The following is a 21,034-nucleotide window of genomic DNA, read 5'->3' as shown; positions in this document are numbered from 1 at the left end:
ATCTCTACTTTAATCTCTACACTAGCTTTACGCCTCTTAAGGAAGTCTCATTACTCTAGCTTTACGTCAAAGCGCGGGAAGACTACGTAAAGCTGCCTTTACATAATGTTAATGTGACGTAAAGCTGCGTTAAGTAGAAGCTTTACGCTAACATTACGCCAACTCTAACTCCTACGGCATCTGACAAATTAATATGAACGACACGTACCACTTTCCTTCAAGTGTTTTTAAAAGATAATCACCGTGTTTTTATCTGATTTTCCAGGTTCTCGATATATTTTGTATATATTCCCGCAGCGGGTGCCTTGCCATATTAATGAAATTCATCCATAGATTCTCTAGAAGTAACTCTGAAAATTCCAGGGAAACGTTCGTTCGTTTGACGGCCGACCGTCATGATAAATCCATGCAATTTAAGTCCAGAAATGACCAACTTTAGAATAATACGTTGAGACGAGAGTTCCCTTTTGACGTTTAGGGAGAGGTAATTTATCTATATTTTGAAAACTAGCTTCCGAAAAACGGGGTGACTGATTACATGCACATAAAAATTTAAAATGCATGTAAAACTAGCCATATGGAAGGCAAGTAAACAGTATTTGCAAGGCGTGTGAAAATTTATCCACTGCGCCCATTCATTTTCAACAATTCACCTGTTTCTTGAGTTCTTGAAGCTTAAAAAGTTAAAAACTTGGATTCACGCTCGAATTTTAAAGGCCCGATGGCGATGAGCGACTGAAGACGAACCAGTACGAATTTCACAAGAAGACCCCCTTTAGCGCCCCCAGGGAACAATTTTCCTTAATCGTTTTATCATTATAATCGAGAAGATCTTTATTTCAATCTAAATTGTTGGCCGACCAATGTGTCGATGGCTAATTTGATAGACCAATTAGTTTCAGGTATTGAATTATTCTTGAGCGATGGAGCTGCAATAGAAAGACCAAGCGGTGAAGCGCGTGTTTGAGGACTGAATTAATTTTCTCACTCACGCCACTGTACGCCTTCTGGCGCGTAGGGGGGACAACGACCTTCCTCTACTGCGGTATGTGTCACCCAAGGTTAAGAATTGCTTTCCAGATAAAGGCTTGTTAAAGCCTCTCGCACAGCTAATAGCACTACATTTCCCAGCAAGAACCTCTAAAAATCAAATATACGACCATACGCGGAAAAATTTTGTCTCAGTTCAACACAAAGAGATATCATTTTGTAATACGCTTAGTACGTGCTGGGACGCCCCCCGGCACCCCTCCCAGACACACGAGCTCATTGCTTATGAATGCTTTGTAAGCATAATAAGGACGTTTTTCCCGAATCACTCAGTTGGCGATGTTTTTCATCCTTACGCTCTAAAGTAATAACTCTGTGGGTGCCAAGGTGAGTTTCATTCTCAGTGTAAGCGGGAGCCCTTGTATTTAAGCTGTTTATCGTTATAGACAACCCATTTAATCAACTCATGAAGGTGAGAATTCCGCTTATGTTGGTCAAGGAGACGTCATATCTCTTGTTTAAAAAACTAGCGTCCGGAATATGAGGTGACTGATTTTGGCATTGTAAGGTTCTTAAGGACTTACAGTCGCGATGCATGTGTAGAACACAACAACACTGTTGACGATCGAAACTGTGAATTCGTGTACCTTAGTGCCAACCGATTTTCAATTATATAGGAAAATGAAACACAAAGTTTATTTTCGTTTCTCGTTTTTCTTTGCAGCAAAGAAACGCAATTGGACTTCAATCCGTGTACCTTAGTGCCAACTGATTTTCAGTTGTATAGGAAAATGAAACTCAAATTTTATTTTCGTTTTTCTTCGCAGCAAAAAAACCAAATTGGAGTTTTATTTTCGTTTTTCATTTTTCCCAGTCGGAAAGGAAACGGAATTCGAATTCACTTAATGCTCTCCGTTTTTCTTTTTCTGTAGCTCAAAAAAAAAAAAACAGATTTTAATTTTCTTTTGGTTTTCGTTGTTCGTTTTCGTATGGAATTGTGAAAACGGATTACGTTTCGTTTTTGGTGTTTTGTCTTCGGTTTATGGCATTGAAACTGACAATCTTTGTTTAAGCGGGAATATTTAGGAAATTAAGGCCTAGTTTATACGCCGCGCTACTGTCGAATTTAATTCAAGGTCCCACAAGCAATTAAATTTGATGAGCACGACGTCTAAAACGAATTAAATTCGTCCTAGACGTTTTATCCGGCGGCGTTAGAAAACGTCTTAGAAAAAGACTTTGTCCGGCGGTTTCTTATCGAACAGAAACATACTTACGAGGAGCTTGGCACTGAATTTAAGGCTCGACATCCGAATCTAAAGGGCTGTAGTTTACGAAGCGTTAAAAGATTTTGTAATCACCAAGGAATAAAGAAAACAATGCCAGTTTTGGATGAAGCACTTTCGCTAAGAGCGCTCCTCCCGTCTTCACGTCGGAAAAACGTTTTCTTTTATTTTTTGCCCATGAAAAGGGTTAAGGACACATGTTTCAAAGATAGTTTGGTTGCTCTCCAATTCTCTTTTTTGGGTCGCCACAAGCCTTGTGGCCCTTTCGTTCAAATTGGTGAATTTTGATATGCAAATTACGGTCGAAGAGAAGGCTCTCCTCTGATCACGCTTGTATGAAAAATATTTCAGTTGAAGTTGCCATATTTTGTCTGTGAACTAAATGAAGGCACCTTGTAATTTGTAGTAAGATAGAATTCCGTGAGCCATATTATAGCAGTCGCTGCGCGCTGGACAAAATCTCTGAAATTTACACTTTCGATCGCTGTCCACACGGGTGGTCTAGCCAAAAATTATTTTTGGCTTGTGGCGACACAAAAAAAAAAAAAAAATTGGAGAACAACTAAACTATCTTTGAAACATGTTCCAAGCCCTTTTCATGAGCAAAAAATAAAAGAAAACTATTTTCCGACGGGAAGTCGAGAGGGGCGCTCTTGGCGAGAGCGGCACTTAACTTAAGCGCTTCATCCGAATCTGGCATTCTTTTCCTTATTCCTTGGTGATTACAAAACCTTTTAACGCTTCGTAAACTACAGCCCTTTAGATTCGGATATCGAGCCTTGATTTCAGTGACAAGCTCCTCGTAAGTATGTTCCTGTTCTATAAGAAACCGCCGGACAAAGTCTTTATTAAAGACATTTTCTAGCGCCGCCATCTTAGTTTCTTAAATATTCCCGCTCAAACAAAGATTGTCAGTTTCACTACCATTAGCCGAAAACGAAAAACGACTTGTAATCCGTTTCCCAAATTCCATACGGAACAAAAAATGAAAACGAAAAAGAAAATTAAAATCCGTTTTTTCAAGTTACAAAAAAGAAAAAGGGAGAGCATAAAGTGAATTCGAATTCCGTTTCCTTCCCGGCGGGGAAAATACGAAAAACGAACATGGAAGTCCAATTATTATTTGTTTTTTTTGCTGCAAACAAAAACGAAAAACGAAAAACGAAAATAAAATTTGTGTTTCATTTTCCCATTCAATTGAAAATCGGTTGGCACTAAGGTACACGGATTACTGTGACCACTGTTTTTCATACTGGGTTTTAAGTCAAATTTTGATCGGAGTTAACGAATCTCAACTAGAAATCAAATACGTGTCGAACTTAGTTCTTTATTCTGATCTACGCAGTGGGTCCTTTAAAACGTTTATATTGTCAATCTTGTTTTTGTTTCGGCCGATATTACCCACAAAAGTATGAAATTTTATGTAGAAAGTCGTTTTGGAGAGAATCAAGAAACCGTAGATACGTACTTAGTAAACTGTTACGTAATTCCACATGATTCGCAGGCTAATTAAGTGAGAAATAGTGACGTTGGTCAATATTGACGGCTGGTTATAACTGTCACCTTTATAAGCTGAAGACCAACACTTTTAATTAAGAAAGGAAATAAAGAAAGTATTAACTTATCAAGGAGTGTTCGAAAATTCCGCAAACCAGCTAGCTTGGTAGAGGAATTTTCATCTTATTTAGATTACCTATTTCGTACCCATTCTCTCCTTTTACACCACGTGAAGCGTTCGTTGTTGGACGTGGTCAGAGGCCAGGGGTAATGACACAAAGCAGTCAAATGAGAAAGAAATCAGCGGCTTATAACTCAAACAAATTCAACCTGGTCTTATATTTAAACTCAGCAATTGCAAAATATATTTCATCACACCTTAACCATTATCAAACTCATGGATAATAACTGAACATATTTTCAGGGTTTTAACCTGTTATTAATAATTACACTCATTTGTACATGTTTTCATAGTTTTCATATACCGTTTGCACTACATTTTGTTTTGATTGCACAACTGCCAAGCTGATTATTTCATTTTAATGAAATAAAGTGATTTATTCATTCATACGGGGGAATTTTGTAGACTTAGCGTGGAAAGTCCAAACCAGAGAAGTTGGAAGAATGGCCATCTGTTTCAACGTTGACAAGCATTGTTTAACTTCCTTGTTTGTTTGTTTTTACTTTGTCTCAGGCATTTAGCAAAGAGAGAAAGAAAAATGTCAAGTACTCCTTCACAAGAACCCGGGAAAAAGTCAAATTGCATTTCGGAATTTTGCTCGCAGCACAGAACTAGGATTGCATTAAGTTCGTTTTACTTCTTCTTCGAGACATGCTTTAGCTTTAAATTATACTTAATACCAGTCTACTGGCAACAGCTTGGCTTGTCTCCGACTCAGATCGGCATCTTACGAGCCGTTTGGGGCGTGGCATACTCCCTCGGCGGGGTTATCTTTGGAAAAATAGCAAGTAAGTGGAAGATTCGACGTGCGTTACTGATGATGAGCATTCTATCCACGGCTATTATACCACTAGTGTCATTAATTCCAAGAAGAACACACGATAAGTGCTTGGTGGAATTGGGAAAGAACCTGGATGAAAACAAGCGTCGCATTATCACTCGACAAGATGGCAAAAATTCCTTCCATCCTCACATTGAGTGGATCAAGTCTCACGTCGAGAGTAAAGCGAGCGAAAATGCGAATCATCGAACCCAAACCCACGCTTTGCAATCCCTTTTCCGTCAGGAGGAAAGAAACTCTGAAATCCTGGAACATTTTACCTCAAGACGTTCTCTACCACCGATAAAGAGCCGCACTCCCAGGAAGACACCTCTGGTTGGCGATCATGTCCTTATCTTAGAAAAAAACCCGCAAGACATCAACACCATATTTTTCATATTTTTGTTTATTGTGTTCGTTGGGGAACTCCTCGCTTCTCCAGCATTTAGTTTGGCTAATTCTGAAATTGTGGACTACCTCGGGGAAAATGGCCGCGATTTTTGCAAGATCCGTCTCTGGGGCCCAATTGGGCACATGATTGCTGCTCCCATCACAGCTGTATTTGTCACTCATTACCATTATGTGATTTGTGGCGAGTATCAAGACAACTTTGCTATTGTCTTCGCTGTCACTTCTATCATGGCGATGGCTTCGTTGATATCTGTAACGCAGCTGGGAGATCAAACGATCAAGCACAGCGACAACACCGAAGGAAATGGCAACGGAAAGCCTTTGACTTTATTTGAGTTCTTCTCTCGCTACCAAAATTTCGTCTTCATCTTCATGACGTTCTTGATTGGCTGTTTTGATGGAGTTGTGTCAACGTTTGGGTTCTGGTACACCAAGACCTTAGACGTTACCATCACCACTTTGGTGTTTGGTTTCTCACGGATGACTAGCTCTGCGGTTAGTGTGGTGTTCCTGGGCTTGACAGGCATGTGTGTGAAGAAGACTGGTTACTCTGGAATCACTGTGTTCTCCATGATGCTGTTTTTCATTTGGTTTGTGGGAATGTCTCTCATGAAAAACCCATGGCTCATGCTTCTCTTTGAGACTATTGGCTACACCGCTTATGTAACTGGTTTTACAGGCGTGATCAGTTACTTTGGTGAAGTAACACCCAGTCATCTGATGGACACAGTGCAAGGTGAGAACAAAAGAGGATTCAACCTCGTTACCAGGTTCCCACGATCTTGTTCAGGAAGGGGAGCAGGGACTTGTAAACAAATAAGCTAAAACCCTACTGACCTTGTCTTTACACTCTTTTTTCGGCAAAAAAGAAAGCCAAATTTCATACTTTGTTGGCGACGATTGTTGTCCCCTGCGCCCCCCTGAAAATCCCAGAAACCTGTCACTCCGACGAGCTTTGCTCCGGAAGAAAATGTTATGCAGATTAGCCGGCTAATAAATAATGTTTAAACCTACACTAAAGGCATTTCTTTATCTCTGTAGGAGGAGTTAACTCTTTGTTTTTCGGCGTGGGTTGCGGCATTGGAACTGCCATGTGTGGCTTTTTCATCGATGCATTTGGCGCCGAAGGGGCATTCCGGGTGTTTGCTTCAGGTGAAGCTGTACTATTAGTGCTGTTTGTCGTCAACCAAGTTACATATTTTTGTCTGAAGAAGAACGAAAAAGAAGAAAAAAGAAAGCTGTTGGAATAACTTTTTATGCGGGTCACAGGACTTACAGTAAACACTACGCCATCTAAACTAAAATTGGTGGAACACGCTGTCGCACCTCTTTAATCATGATTTCACTCAGAAAGAAGAAAACGCTCGGTGAAAAATATGCCTTTTGAGGTATATCGTTTTGAGGGAGAAGACCGATAGTTTTGGGGCTAAACTAAAGACCACCGGGCCTCTTCTAACCATCCACCAAACATGCTACGTGGAAACCAGGATTAACTCCGGCCTGGTGGGCCAACAGGCTCGGGTACAGACTTTACTTGATGGCATATTGTAAGTTAAATCACGAATGGTGAACTTGGAACCCACTCGTTTTTCAATTTCTCATTTTGACCGGATTATCACTTGAACTAATCATTTAATTTAACTCCTATTAAATTATATCTTTGAACATTATTAACAATCTGCTGAGATGTGGAAAATTTTAAAAGCTAGCTATACAAGGTAGTCACATACGTAGTAATATACAGGTATCTTTTAAAAGTAAGTAACATTGTTTGGTATCATCTGATAATGCATAATTTAACAGTGAATTTCCATTTTTTTAAAAATTCTGAAATTACAGAAATTATGAATTTCACAGACAAAGATTGAATAGTAAAAGTCTTAACCCTTTAACTCCCAAGTTCTCACTAGCAATTCCCCATACTGTTTGTTCTGTAGTTCTTATGATATTAGTTTGGAGAATTTGGTAGTGGATCAACTAATAACTCCCTAGTTAACATTTTTCTTTATTCTCATCACTCATCTGCTTGCTATTGTAAGGAGAAATTCTGTCTTGGTCACATATGAGAGTTAAATGGTTAACTCACACTTTTTTTCTTACCCATCAACAACAAAGTGAGTTGGTTTGAGCTTTGAACTTGTGCAACATGTCACAGTAATGAAAATAATCCAGTTTTCACGCTACCCTATCTATGTCCTCTGACTGATAGCCAACCCCTCTTTGACCAGCATCTAATTTCTCCTTACAAAGTCACCCTTGAATCACACAATAAGGTCACAAGGATAAAGGAAATGATCACCAACTAACTAAGGAAGCTCTTGATTGGTAAACAAATTCTCAAAGTCAACACCTTAGGAAATGTATGAAAAACAGTAAAGAGAATATGCATACTAATGTTAAGGTGTAAAGAGTGAATATAAAACGAACACCTGTGTACTGTTGCTTCGTATTTAATCCTTTAAACCCTAAGAGTGACTAGCATCTAATTTCTCCCAACAATATCACTCCTGATTCACACATTAAGGTCATGAGAAGAAAGGAAGTGGTCACCAGGGAGGGAACCTTTTGATTGGAAAAGAAATTCTCCTTGTCAGCACCGTAAGAAATGTATAGAGAGCAGTATGGAGAATATGCATACTGATGTTAGGGTGTAAAGGGTTAACTGGGCATAAGGGAAAAATAATACTCACCGTCAAGTACTGCAACATCGAGCAGACTGCGCCTCATGTCAAAAAGAAATTGAATGTTGAATAAACACTGAATTTAATTCAATGTTCCCTTGATTCAGTTATATCACTTGAATTCTTATGTTATACATTGAAAAAAGAGCCGTAAAATAGATTATTTCTGCGATTAAAATTAAAAAAAAAACTTACGATCGCTGAGGCTCGTGATGCCAGCTTGTGTTGCGATAGGCACGCTTGTATCCATGCTATCGAGACAAAGCTTTCAACACAAAACAAAAGCTTGCATTTGCCACACAAGGCGTAGAAATAACCAAAGAACCTTTTGAGTGACTTTTAACCCATCACGGAACAAAGGAAGTTGAGAAATTGTTGAAATTCTCACCCACAGCCATGATAAATTTAACAACAATGGCGGGAATAATCGACACTCCGTTCAAACGCGCGCCAAACCACAGCGGCCGCCACACATCCGCGTCCGGGTTATCCTAAGCGACTGGCTCTACTATTGTGGTGTATGCTTCACCAAGTGTCATCTTAGAAAGGTATTCAAGTTTGTTTTGAACCAAGGACTGTTCATTTGCAAGGCCATCGACGGTTGATACTACTAGGAAGATATATTTCTATGAGTTACAATTAACATTTAGTTTTTCTGTTTTTTTATTATGAGTAATAAATGTTATGTTAGTATCTTGCGCACATTTGCGATTCTCTTTCATCGGCTCTTTATGTTAGTAACACGTAAACCTTAGGATTCTCTAGGAGTCTCGTACCCAGAACTTCCGTTCTGGGCACGCGGAGGTGGTAACATTTCAGTTGCACAGTATGATCAGGGTATGATGTAAGGATTTTCTTTAACTGGATTATCACGTTAATATCTTGCGAAGTTAGGGATTCTCTTTTATTGAATTGTTGTGTTGGTATGTCGTGCATCCTAAGGATACTCCTTCATTTAAAAGTGACGCAATGCTCACGCACATTTTAGGATTGAGTTACATTCCATTGTTACTTCAGCATCTCATACACTTTTGGGATTCTCTTTTATTGGAAAGTTATGTCATTAAACGCGCATTTTAGGACTGTCGTTCACAAAATTGTTACGTTAGTGCCACGCACATTTTATGTTCACTGGATTGCTACGTTAGTGTCATTCGATTGTTCCCAGTATGTATCTCGTGCACTTTTTGGGATTCTCTTTAATTTGATTGTTACTTTGCGGTTACTCAGGCTATGGTTTTACGACACTGAGTCAAAACCACTCCACCCTCGGGGTAAATGAGCTTAAGAATTTTCTCTATTAACACAAGAATCATAAGACTACGAATGAGATAGCCAATTATAAAAAAGAGATTTACGGTAATTGAAGTTGCGTAAAGTTCGTTAGGCTTTAATCAGTTTTATAATGCTCGTTAAGGCGCGTTAAGGTAGATTAACGTCATTGGACGTAGAGCTTACGTCAAGGTAACTTAAAGCTGAAGAGCCAGATTTACGTTCAATTTAAAGTTTGCGTGTATCTCTTGTTTGATAGTACAATTGCTAATGTTTGTGTTCTTTCTCTGCATAATTGCCTTGAAAACTCGGTAGAGACTCGCATCCCTCAGAAAAATGCTTTGGTCAGAGGAGAAAAAGGCCATGGTGGGGATGGCTGTAGGATGCTTAGCCTACACTAGCTCGGGTGAATCACTTTTCTGAGGATGAAAATGGAGAAAGGCACCTTTCCGGGTATCTTGTGAAAAAGTCACCGGTGGAAAGGTTAAGACAGTCACAGGTCAAGAAAGCCCTTGATGATGTTTACATCAGGAGCCTTAATCCAAGAGCAAGAGTAAATCTGGTGACAAGACACGCCCATGAAAGGCCATCAACACGATGCTGGCCCGTTAAAGGCCTGCAATGGGCAGTCACCTGGAGAGGCAGTTGTTACTCCCATCACTCTGCTTCTGGCAACCACAACTCGTCTGGAAAATCTCTACGAAAATCACCTTTTCATAGTTTTGCTCTCTATGACCGCCTATGTATTTAAGAACAGTTATAAATGTAGTTGAGTTTCTCAGGCAGTTGTATTGCTTCATCACAGGTTTGCCTACATATATTTTTTCGGAACAAAGTGTTCAATTTTCTGTAACACTAATTTCTGTGGTGATTTTCAATTTCCAATGATAATGTTAATGCAGTTTTTAAGTGATACTGGAACAATGTTATAGAGATAACTTCTTGATTACGCTTTCTTTAGGTAGAAATATTAGAACAAGGTTTTATTTTTTTTTTTTCTGTTAACAACATTTCAAGTAGGATTAGAGCAATATTTTCAATTGTACATGTACACACAAATAGCCACACTTAGGATAATCATTGAGCAGTCAATTGAATGGAACACTTCTCTTTACGTTAATTTCATCGACTTTGAAAAGGCTTTTGATAGCCTCGATAGAAGTGTTCTTTGGTGCCTTATGAGACACTATGGCATACCGGGGAAATTCATTCGAATCATCAAAAATTCCTATGATAAGATGACTTGCAGAGTTCTTCATGCTAGTGGATTGTCAGATAGCTTCACGGTCAACACTGGGGTCAAGCAAGGTTGTTTGATGGCACCGTTTTTGTTTCTACTTGCTATGGACTGGATCATGAAGGAAACAACTAGAGAACAGCGAAATGGGATCCAGTGGAACTTATTGGAGCAACTTGAAGATCTAGAGTTTGCTGATGATATCGCCCTGGTGTCAAGTAACAACCAACAAATGCAGGACAAAACAGCACGGCTAACAGCTAATTCCATCAAGTTAGGCCTGCATCCGAATGTGAGTAAGACCAAGGTTATGAAGGTCAACTGCACCAACAACAGACCAGTTAAAGTGAGGGATACCATCTTGGAGGAAGTAACATCTTTTGTCTACCTAGGCAGTGTAGTCAGCATTGACGGAGGTTCCGATGAAGATATCAAGGTCAGGATAAACAAAGCCAGAGTAGCTTTCAATATGCTGAGGAAAGTGTGGTCCTCCCATGTCATCTCACGGAGAACCAAATTTAGAATTTTTAACACCAATGTCAAAGCAGTCCTCCTCTATGGCTCAGAAACGTGGAGAACAACTAAGCAAACGTCCCAGAAATTGCAGACCTTCGTCAATAAGTGCCTTAGGCGAATTTTAAAAATCAGTTGGACTGACAGGGTAACGAACGAGATGCTGTGGGAATTAGCAGGCGAGGAACCAATCATAACTCAGATCTCAAAGAGAAAGTGGAGATGGATAGGTCACATCCTAAGGAAACCGGCTAACAACATCACCCGGCAGGCACTACGTTGGAACCCTCAGGGCAAGAGAAAGAGGGGTCGTCCCAGGAACTCCTGGAGAAGAGGTGTAGAGTCCCAAATGAGAAACTGGGGCCACACTTGGGCCACTTTAGGAAGATTTGCCCAGGACAGAACCCGATGGAGGACGGAAGTGGTTAATGGCCTATGCTCCAACCGGAGCTAAGGGAATATATATGTACACACATCTTCACTGCTGATGTCAGAACAAAGTTTCAATTTTCAATGTTTCAGTTATCTTATTGTTTTCAATTGGTTCCAAGTTTTCATATTTCAAATTATATAAATACAATGTTTTCAAATTTTTTAACTTATTTCCCTCTCATTTATTGTATAAATTGATATTATTAGAACAAGGTTTTCATTTTCTGTAGTTTTCTTTCAAGTACAACAAAGATTACAAATAATATCTTAAATGTTATCCTTAAGAAATGATCAAGTGTTAAATTACTTACATGCATGCATGAGAGCATGTTTTTATGGCAAATGTGCAAAATTGTGAACACAGCAGTTAGACTGTTTGATGGATTGACAAACAACTTTTTAATCACACTTTAAAAGTGGGCAACCGGGTAATCAGCTTTGCTTTTGTTTTCCTTAAGTCGTATAAAGTAAAGCTGAATGTTTAGTTTCTGTACCATAGGATTTGAGTTTTCACGATATGTGAGCAGTTTATACAGCTCCCTTACACTCAAGAATAAAGTTGACTTTACGGCAAGCATAAAGTTGGCTTAAAGACGCTTATACTCTATATTTACGCTTATAGGTAAAGCTAGCGTAAATCTCTACTTTACACTCGCTTTACGCATCTTATGGAAGTCTCATTACTCTAGTTTCACGTCAAAGTGTAAAAACTACGTAAAGCTTGCCTTTACATAATGCAAATGTGGCGTAAAGCTGCGTGAAGCAGAACTTTTTAGCAGCTTTACGTTAACATTACGCCAACTTAAACTCCTACTGCACCTGAAAAATTAATACTAACGACACGTACCACTTTCCTTCAAATGTTTTTAAATGATAATCACCGCATTTTTGGTCGACTCTCCAATGCAAGTTCTCGATATGTTCTGTACACATTCCCGCAGCAGGTGCCTCGTCATATTAATAAAATTCGTCCGTATATTCTCTAGAAGTAACTTTGAAAATTCCAAGGTAAGCTTAGTTCTGTAACAAGGAGCCCTCGTACCTAAGCGGCCGACCGTCATGATAAACCCATGAATTTTAAGTCCAGAATTGACCAATTCTAGAATAATCCTTTGAGATCAGAGTTCCCTTTTGTCGTTCATGTATCTACATTTTGAAAACTAGCTTCCAGCAAACGGGGTGACTGATTACATGCATATGAAAACTTAATATGCATGTAAAATTAGCTATGTGGAAGGCATGTAAACAGTATTTTCAAGGCATGTGAAAATTTATCCACTGTGCCCATTCATTTTCAACAATTCATCTGTTTCTTGAGTTCTTGAGGCTTAAAAAGTTAAAAACTTGGATTCAGGCTCGAATTTTAAAGGCCCGTTGGCGATGAGCGACTGAAGACGAACCAGCTCGAATTTCACACGAAGACCTCCTACAGCGCCCCAAGGAAACAATTAACAATTGGTTCATACGTCAGCGTGCGGTACTCGAGATATGAAGCACGCTGGAAGTTTGGAGAGCATGAAAGATGCGTAAGAGTTGCTCGAGGCGTAGCCGAGAGCAAGTGCTCTCCAAACTTCCCAAGTGCTTCATATCTCGATGAAGGCACAGCTGATGTATGAACCAATGGTTTTATAACATTTTCAACCCGATGGAAAATTTTTTTTCGTGAGGGATTTGTTTGCTGACGTCGTGAGCGTGCACAATAGGAATATGAAGCGCGCTTGCGTAATTGAATTTGATTAGACAAATTTACTAGCTATGTTATAATTTTTCTTTTACCCTTATAATCGAGAAGATCTTTATTTCAACCTAAATTGTTGGCCGACCAGAGTGTGTCGATGGCCAATTTGAAATACCAACTAACTTCAGGTATTGAAAAATTCTTAAGCGATGGAGCTGCAATAGAAAGACCAAGCGGTGAAACGTGTGTTTGAGGACTGAATTCATTTTCCCACTCACGCCCCTGTACGCCCTCTGGCGCGTAGGGAGGCAACGAACTTCCTCTACTGTGGTATGTGTCAGCCCAGGTTAATAATTGCTTTCCAGATGTTGTCAAAGCGTCTCGCACAGCTAATAGCACCAAATGTTCCAGCAAGACCCTCTAGAAATTAAATACGACCATACACATTAATATTTGTCTAAGTTCGACACAAAGCGGTATCATTTTGTAACACACTTGGCACATGCTGGGACGTCCTTCCCCCTCCCCCAAGACAAATGAGCTCATCGCTCTATATAGCAACAAACCTCCTGAGGCATTTCAAAATCTAATTTGATATGACGTACACGTACTACTTTCTTTTGAGTGCTTTGCAAGAATAATAAGGACGTTTTTTCCCGAATTACTCAGCCGGTTAGCGACCTTTTTCATCCTTACGTTCTAAAGTAATAACTCTGTGAGTGCCAAGGTGAGTTTCATTCTCAGTGTAACCAGGAGCCCTTGTATTTGAGATGTTTACCGTTGTAGACGACCCATTTAATCAAGTCACGAAGTTATTAGTTTTAAGAATAACAGGTTGAGATGAGAATTTCCCTTATGTTGGTCAAAGAGACGTCATTTCTCTTGTTTGAAAAACTATCGTCCAGAATATGCGGTGGCTGATTTTAGCATTGCACGGCTTTTAAGGTCTTACAATCGCGATGCATGTGTAGAACACAACAAGGCTGTTTTTGAGGATCAGAATGACAATCGAAGCTGTGACCACTGTTTTTTATACTGCGTTTTAAGCCAAATTGTGACCGGAGTTGACGAATTTCAACTAGAAAATCAAATGCACGTTGAACTTAGTTCTTTAGGGACGTTTGATATATATTCACAGCGTAAGATCCTTAAAAAAAAGTTTGTATCAAGCTTTTTGCAATTATCAATATTATTATGATTATGGCATATTCTCCTGTCACGAATTTAACATGAACTGAATGAAATTAAGGCTCATTTTTCGATTACTTTCATATCGAACTTCCCATGATTCTTAATTTTGAATTTAGCACGTTCAACACCTCTTTCTGTAAGGTGATTAAAGGTGTACAAAACTTATTCTTCTGATCTCCCGCACTGAATTTATAATCAGTTGAATGTAATTGCCTTTACATAATGTAAATGTGGCGTAAAACTGCGTGAAGCAGAACTTTGTAGCAGCTTTACGGTAACATTACGCCAACTTAAACTCCTACGGCATCTGAAAAATTAATACGAACCACACGTACCACTTTCCTTCAAATGTTTTTAAATGATAATCACCGCATTTTTGGCTGACTCTCCAAGTTCTCGATACGTTCTGTACATATCCCCGCAGCGGGTGCCTTTTCATATTAATAAAATTCATCCGTAGATTCTCTAGATTCTCCGTCTTTTATGTTGTCATGTAACAAACTTCAAGGGCTATTTTCTCTTGAGTTGTCTTTTTAGGTGTAATTCTAATCTACAGAACGGTTCCTTTATAATTCTATATTATCAATCTTGTTATTGTTTTGGCCGATCTTAACCGCATAAGTATGAAATTTTAGGCAGAAGGTCGTTTTGAAGAGAATCAAGAAACCGAAGGTACATATTTAGTAAACTGTTTCACGTAATTCAACATGATTCGCAGGCTAATTAAGTGAGAAATAGTGACGTTGTCAAATATTCACAGCTGGTTATAACTGTCACCTTTATAAGCTTTAGACCAACACTTTCCCAGAGAGATGAGTTAGACCCCGAGCTAGCACGTTGTATTGAGTTTTTAAGAAAGGAAATAAAGAAAGTATTGACTGAACAAGGAGTGTTCGAAAATTCCTCAAACCAGGTGCTTGTTAGAGGAATTTTGGTCTTATTTTGATTACCTATTTGGTACCCATTCTCTCCTTTTACAACACGTAAAGCGTTCGTTGTTGGACGTGGTCATAGGCCAGCGGTAATGACACGAAACAACCTAATGAGTAAGTAATCAGCGGCTAATAATTCAAACAAATTCAACCCGGTCTGTTATTTAAACTCGGCAATTACAAAGCAGATTTCGATCACACCTTAAAAATTATTAAACACATGGAAAATAACTGAATATATTTTAAGGGTTTTAACCTGTTATTAATAATTACACTCATTGTACATGTTAACATAGTTTTCATATACCTTTTGGACTATATTTTGCTTAGATTGCACGACCGCTAAACTGATTATTTCATTTTAATGAAATAAAGTGATTTATTCATTCATACGAGGGATTTTTGTAGATGTGGCGTGGAAAGTCCAAACCAGAGGAGTTGGAAGATATTAATTGAGAAACTTTTTATCTCCGTCGCTCGTATTTTTAATGTTTGCCCGAAATGTCGATAGTCACTCAGGTGACTTTTTCTGGCCCAGTAATTGCCCCCTTCATTATAGTTTGATTGAAAGAAACGTTCAAAGGCAGTTCTATTTGACGTTTTTGGCAAGTGGCAATGTTTAGGTTCAGAGATTATGATTTTGAAGTGGGACATTTGAAAATCATGATCTTTGAACCTAGCCGCGGGTGTTCAGCTCTACGCTCAATAGAGATTAGATCGAATCGTAAAAATGATTAGTTTCCTAAACGTGGGAAGAAAAAAGTTTGATAAGCGAAATCGAAGCGAAGACATTTTAGACGGTAAGTCTTTTCAATCAGTTAAGGTCACATAGTTAATGTATTCAAAGAGAAACTGGCGGACACCTCTTAGAAGACAAAACAATGTCTATTTTTGGAGCAATTTAAGTACCAGTGATTAACAATAATCACATATCACGAAAGCATAAAACATTTTAAGCATATACAAGTCAAGGTGTACGGAAACTCCCCATTATCGCTTGTTATTCATTGTGCGATGTTTTGTATGATGGATGCCGATTGTTTTTCTTACAACTCGTGGTAGATCTGAATGTAGAACACAGTGGAACCCCGCTAACTTGAACACCGCGCAAACAAGATCCGATTTCCCGTGGATTTTACGCCACTCCTCCAGTCATTTACTATCAGCTTACTCGAACACTCATTCGCTCGAACTAACCCTAAACTCAAACCTTACGTGTTAACGTCTGTCGATAAACGTCGAAGTGCCAGAACATAGCTGTTACGAGAAATTGCCTAAGTCAAGTCTTATAACATTCTATAGAAAAATCTAGAACCTGAAGTCATCCAGTCGTGACCTTGTTGAAGTCCTAAATGTAATAACTGTCCTAAATGTAATAAAGTCCTAAATGTAATAACATTTGGTCCTAAATGTAATAAAGCCCTAAATGTAATAACGTTCGGTCCTAAATGTAATAAGCCTCCTATGCAATCGTTGCAACTGCGCTAACATTGAGATGTCAAAGTGACAGCTGTTGCACCAAAGAATCCTCTGACCAATATTCATGGAACATTGCGGGCTCACTGATATTAATCAGTGTCTTTTTATTTGCCAAAGACGTAGGTTGAGAAACATTGGCTACAAAACCTTATACTGATACTGATGTGCTTTTGGCATCAAATTGACGGACGCAAAAGCAATGAGAACGTTGACCAATAGCTCTCTTTATATCATTGGCTCAGACTGTTAAGTGTAGCAGATTTTGACGATATAATTCTGTCATCAGTGCTGAAGTTCACACTTCATGAACCGAATTACAAGGAAAAGGAAGTCCACCGACTTATACGTTAGACAAATTCTGGGCTCGGAAGGGCATTTTTTGTACTGTCTTCCCTTGCTAGATTTGTACGGGTCTGCATAAAATATATCCATATGCATTATTGACCAAGCGTGAGGTCAAAATGGCTGGATATTAGCCGAGTTCTTTTTTTTTTTTTTGCGTTTTTATGGACTGAGACGAAGTCTCGGTCCATAAAAAAGTAGAAAAGGAACGAGGCTAATATCCAGTAATCTTGACCATACAAGCTTGGTCAAGAGAGTTTATATTCTCTTGGCTTAATCATTAAAGGATTCATTGTATAGCAAAAGATTTCGCTTTGATAAGAATCAAGAATGGCCTGTTTATTTCGAGAGCCGATAGTGAAAGCCAACTGTGTTTGCAGCACAATAAACCCAGGAGGGTCGTTTATTTTTTTTCTATGTATATGCAAACATTGTCCAAAAGTTACGAAATTTGTAACTTTTCTTGCGTGGGATCAATATGGGGAATCCGAGCGGGCGAGGGTGGGCCCATCATGCCCGCTCGGGTAGCCAATCAGAACACAGGATTCACTTCATCTTGCCCGCGTGCGCTGCTAGCTATATGATAAAGTGACTTACAGAGCAAGATATCTACTGACCAATCATATGTTATCCCAGTAAAGCCATAGAGGGCTAGAAATGCAATACCCTAAGTTCAAAATTGAATAAATCAGGATAGTCATTCTTAAAAATTAACTCAAATGCTTCATTAAAATCAACTGACACTGAATAACATTGATGTGCAAAATTTCAGTAACGCTACTGATAATAATAATTTTCTTTTGGATTAACATGTGACACAGCGAAATCATTCAAACTTCTCTAAAATGTTGCATCACTACTAAAGACTTTAACACGAACGATAGCATCAACAATAGCATGCTAGTTCATCATCAATTGAAGTCAATTTCTTTTCCAAAAAGTCTTAATGATTACGTACCGATTCCATCCTATTGAGCTTCCAGCCAAGCACTTGCCCACTTTGGGCTGGAAATGATTTTCTTCAACTCGATCAATAAACCGCCTTATGGACCATACTTCGACTGCTGATACTTCTTATGTCTAGCAAGTAAAAAGACGCTGATTGATATCAGCGAGCCCGTAATATGACATGTATACTGATCAGCGGTGTTTGGTGCAACAGCTGTCACTAACATCTCAATGTGGATGTCCGCCATAACAACAATGCACTGAAGGAGTTCAACGATTGCATTGGAGGCTTATTACATTTAGGACTAAATGTTATTATATTAAGGACTTTATTACATTTAGGACCAAATGTTATTACATTTAGGACTTTATTACATTTAGGACAGTTATTACATTTACGACTTCAACATGACCTTCTTGTATAAGAACATTCTGGAACGTTCTATCTCTTATGTAATTATTCAGATTTAGAAACCGTGTTAATCTACTAAATTTAGCTCCTTAGAGAAATTTCTAGATCCTTGGACTTTATGTATATAAGAGCGATAGTTTCATCAAAAAAACAGAGAATTGTGAAGAAGCTTAGTGCTGTAAAGTCGAGAACTCAACTACGTGGAAATAAGTCAGTTTGTTGCTGTTACCGACGATCCTCAGTTTTGTCTTGGAACAGCCGTGCTCTACATTGACACTTGCAGCAATAGCAGATTCTCTCGCCCCATTCTTTAATCGCGACTAATACGAACATAACAAAAATAATGAAAACGTAATACATTTAGCTAAACTTCGCAAACTAAACGTTTTTTTTAAAAAGCTCTTTTGGATAATCTAAATGTACGAAAATGACTGTTGATTGACCTTCCCAAGTTACAGCTCAGCCATAGAATGGCCATCTGCTTCAAAATTACAAGCATTGTTTAAGTTGCTTGTTTGTTTGTTTTTACTTTGTCTCAGGCATTTAGCGAAGAGAGAAAGAAAAATGTCAAGTACCCATTCACAAGAACCCGGAAAAAAGCCAAATTGCATCTCGGAATTTTGTTTGCAGCACAGAAGTAGGATTGCATTAAGTTCGTTTTACTTCTTCTTCGAGACATGCTTTAGCTTTAAAATGTTCTTTATGCCAGTCTACTGGCAACAGCTTGGCTTGTCTCCGACTCAGATCGGCATTTTACGAGCCGTTTGGGGCGTGGCATACTCCCTTGGCGGGGTCATCTTTGGAAAAATGGCAAGTAAGTGGAAGATTCGCCGTGCGTTGCTGATGATGAGCATTCTATCCACGGCTATTACGCCACTAGTGTCGTTGATTCCAAGAAGAACGCACGATAAGTGCTTGGTGGAATCGGGAAAGAGCCTGGATGAAAACAAGCGTCGCGTAATCACTCCACAGGAGGGCAAAAATTCCTTCCATCCTAACGACGAGAATACGAATCATCGTAACCGAACCCACGATATGCAATCGCTTTTCCGTGAGGTAGAAAAAACCCCTGAAATCCTGGAACAATTTACCTCAAGACGTTCTCTACCACCGATAAAGAGGCGCACTTCAAGACAAACATCTCTGGTTGGCGATCATGTCCTTATCTTAGAAAAAAACCCGCAAGACATCAACACCATATTTCTCATATTTGTGTTTATTGTATTCGTTGGGGAACTCCTCGCGTCTCCTGCATTTAGTCTGGCTAATTCTGAAATTGTGGACTACCTCGGGGAAAATAGCCGCGATTTTGGCAAGATTCGTCTCTGGGGTCCAATTGGGCACATGATTGCTGCTCCCATCACAGCTGTATTTGTTACTCATTACCATTATGTGATTTGTGGCGAGTATCAGGACAACTTTGCTATTGTCTTCGCTGTCATTTCTTTCATGGCTATGGCTTCGTTAGTATCTGTATCGCAGCTGGGAGATCAAACGATCAAGCACAGCGACAACACTGAAGGAAATGGCAACGGAAAGCCTTTGACTTTATTTGAGTTCTTCTCTCGATATCAAAATTGCGTCTTCATCGTCATGACGTTCTTGATTGGCTGTTTTGATGGAGTTGTGCTAACGTTTGGGTTCTGGTACACCAAGACCTTAGACGTTACCATCGCCACGCTGGTGTTTGGTTTCTCTCGGATGACTTGCTCTGCGGTAAGTGTGGTGTTCCTGGGCTTGACAGGCATGTGTGTGAAGAAGACTGGTTACTCTGGAATCACTATGTTCTCCATGATGCTGTTCTTCATTTGGTTTGTGGGAATGTCTCTCATGAAAAACCCATGGCTCATGCTTCTCTTTGAGACTATTGGCTACACCGCTTATGTAACTGGTTTTACAGGCCTGATCAGTTACTTTGGTGAAGTAACACCCAGTCATCTGATGGATACAGTGCAAGGTGAGAAAAAGAGAGGATTCAACCTCGTTACGTACCAGGTTCCCAATGTCTTGTTCAGAAAGGGTAACAGGGGCTCGGAAACGAATGAGTTAAAGCCCCTCAGTTAGAAAAATGAAGACCTTGTCTTTACACTCTTTGTTCGGCGAAAAAGAAAGCCAAATTTTAAACTTTGTTGGCAACGATTGATCCCCTCTTCGTTCCCCCTGAAAATCCCAGAATCCTCTGTTACCCCGACAGGCTTCGCGCCGCAAAAAATATTTTTATGTAAATTAGCTGACTAATAAATAAGGTTTGGCCCTACACAGTTTATTTTTTGAACCGACACTTATGGTATTTCTTTATCTCCGTAGGAGGGGTTAACTCTTTGTTTCTCGGCGTGGGTTGCGGCATTGGAACTGCCTTGTGCGGCTTTTTCATCGATGCATTTGGCGCCGTAGAGGCATTCCGGTTGTTTGCATCAGGTGAAGCTGTACTATTAGTCCTGTTTGTCGTCAACCAAGCCGTATTTTTTTGCCTCAAGAACAATGAAAAAGAAGAAAAAACAAAACTGCTAGAATGACTTTTTAGGCTGGTCACCAGACTTACAATAAACACTATGCCATCTAAAATAAAATTGGTGGAACACACTGTCGCACTTCTTTAATTTCACTCAGAAAAAAGAAAACGCATGGTAAAAAATATGCGTTCCGAGGTATATCGTTTCGAGGGAGAAGACCAATAAATTTGGGGCGAAACTACAAATACCGGGCCTCTTCTAACCATCCACCAAACATGC

General features: G+C 39.3%; 2 protein-coding genes across 2 annotated transcripts; both read left to right on the top strand.

Moving 5' to 3' along the window:
• The first annotated feature begins 1,316 nt into the window (after nt 1-1,316).
• Nucleotides 1,317-7,909, top strand: LOC131783737 (major facilitator superfamily domain-containing protein 6-like). The gene is made up of 3 exons (XM_059100507.2): nt 1,317-1,377; nt 4,468-5,921; nt 6,227-7,909. Exons 2-3 carry the CDS (start codon nt 4,493-4,495, stop codon nt 6,433-6,435), a joined length of 1,638 nt encoding a protein of 545 aa, XP_058956490.2. The 5' UTR covers nt 1,317-1,377; nt 4,468-4,492; the 3' UTR covers nt 6,436-7,909.
• Nucleotides 7,910-13,593: 5,684 nt separating this feature from the next.
• On the top strand, nt 13,594-20,997 carry LOC131783736 (major facilitator superfamily domain-containing protein 6). The gene is made up of 3 exons (XM_059100504.2): nt 13,594-13,725; nt 18,842-20,259; nt 20,610-20,997. Exons 2-3 carry the CDS (start codon nt 18,867-18,869, stop codon nt 20,816-20,818), a joined length of 1,602 nt encoding a protein of 533 aa, XP_058956487.2. The 5' UTR covers nt 13,594-13,725; nt 18,842-18,866; the 3' UTR covers nt 20,819-20,997.
• The last annotated feature ends 37 nt before the right edge of the window (nt 20,998-21,034 follow it).

This window comes from Pocillopora verrucosa, chromosome 12, assembly GCF_036669915.1.
Source record: "Pocillopora verrucosa isolate sample1 chromosome 12, ASM3666991v2, whole genome shotgun sequence".
Taxonomy (NCBI): domain Eukaryota; kingdom Metazoa; phylum Cnidaria; class Anthozoa; order Scleractinia; family Pocilloporidae; genus Pocillopora; species Pocillopora verrucosa.
Note: the sequence above shows the minus strand (reverse complement) of the source record. Positions and strands in the feature narration are given on the sequence as shown.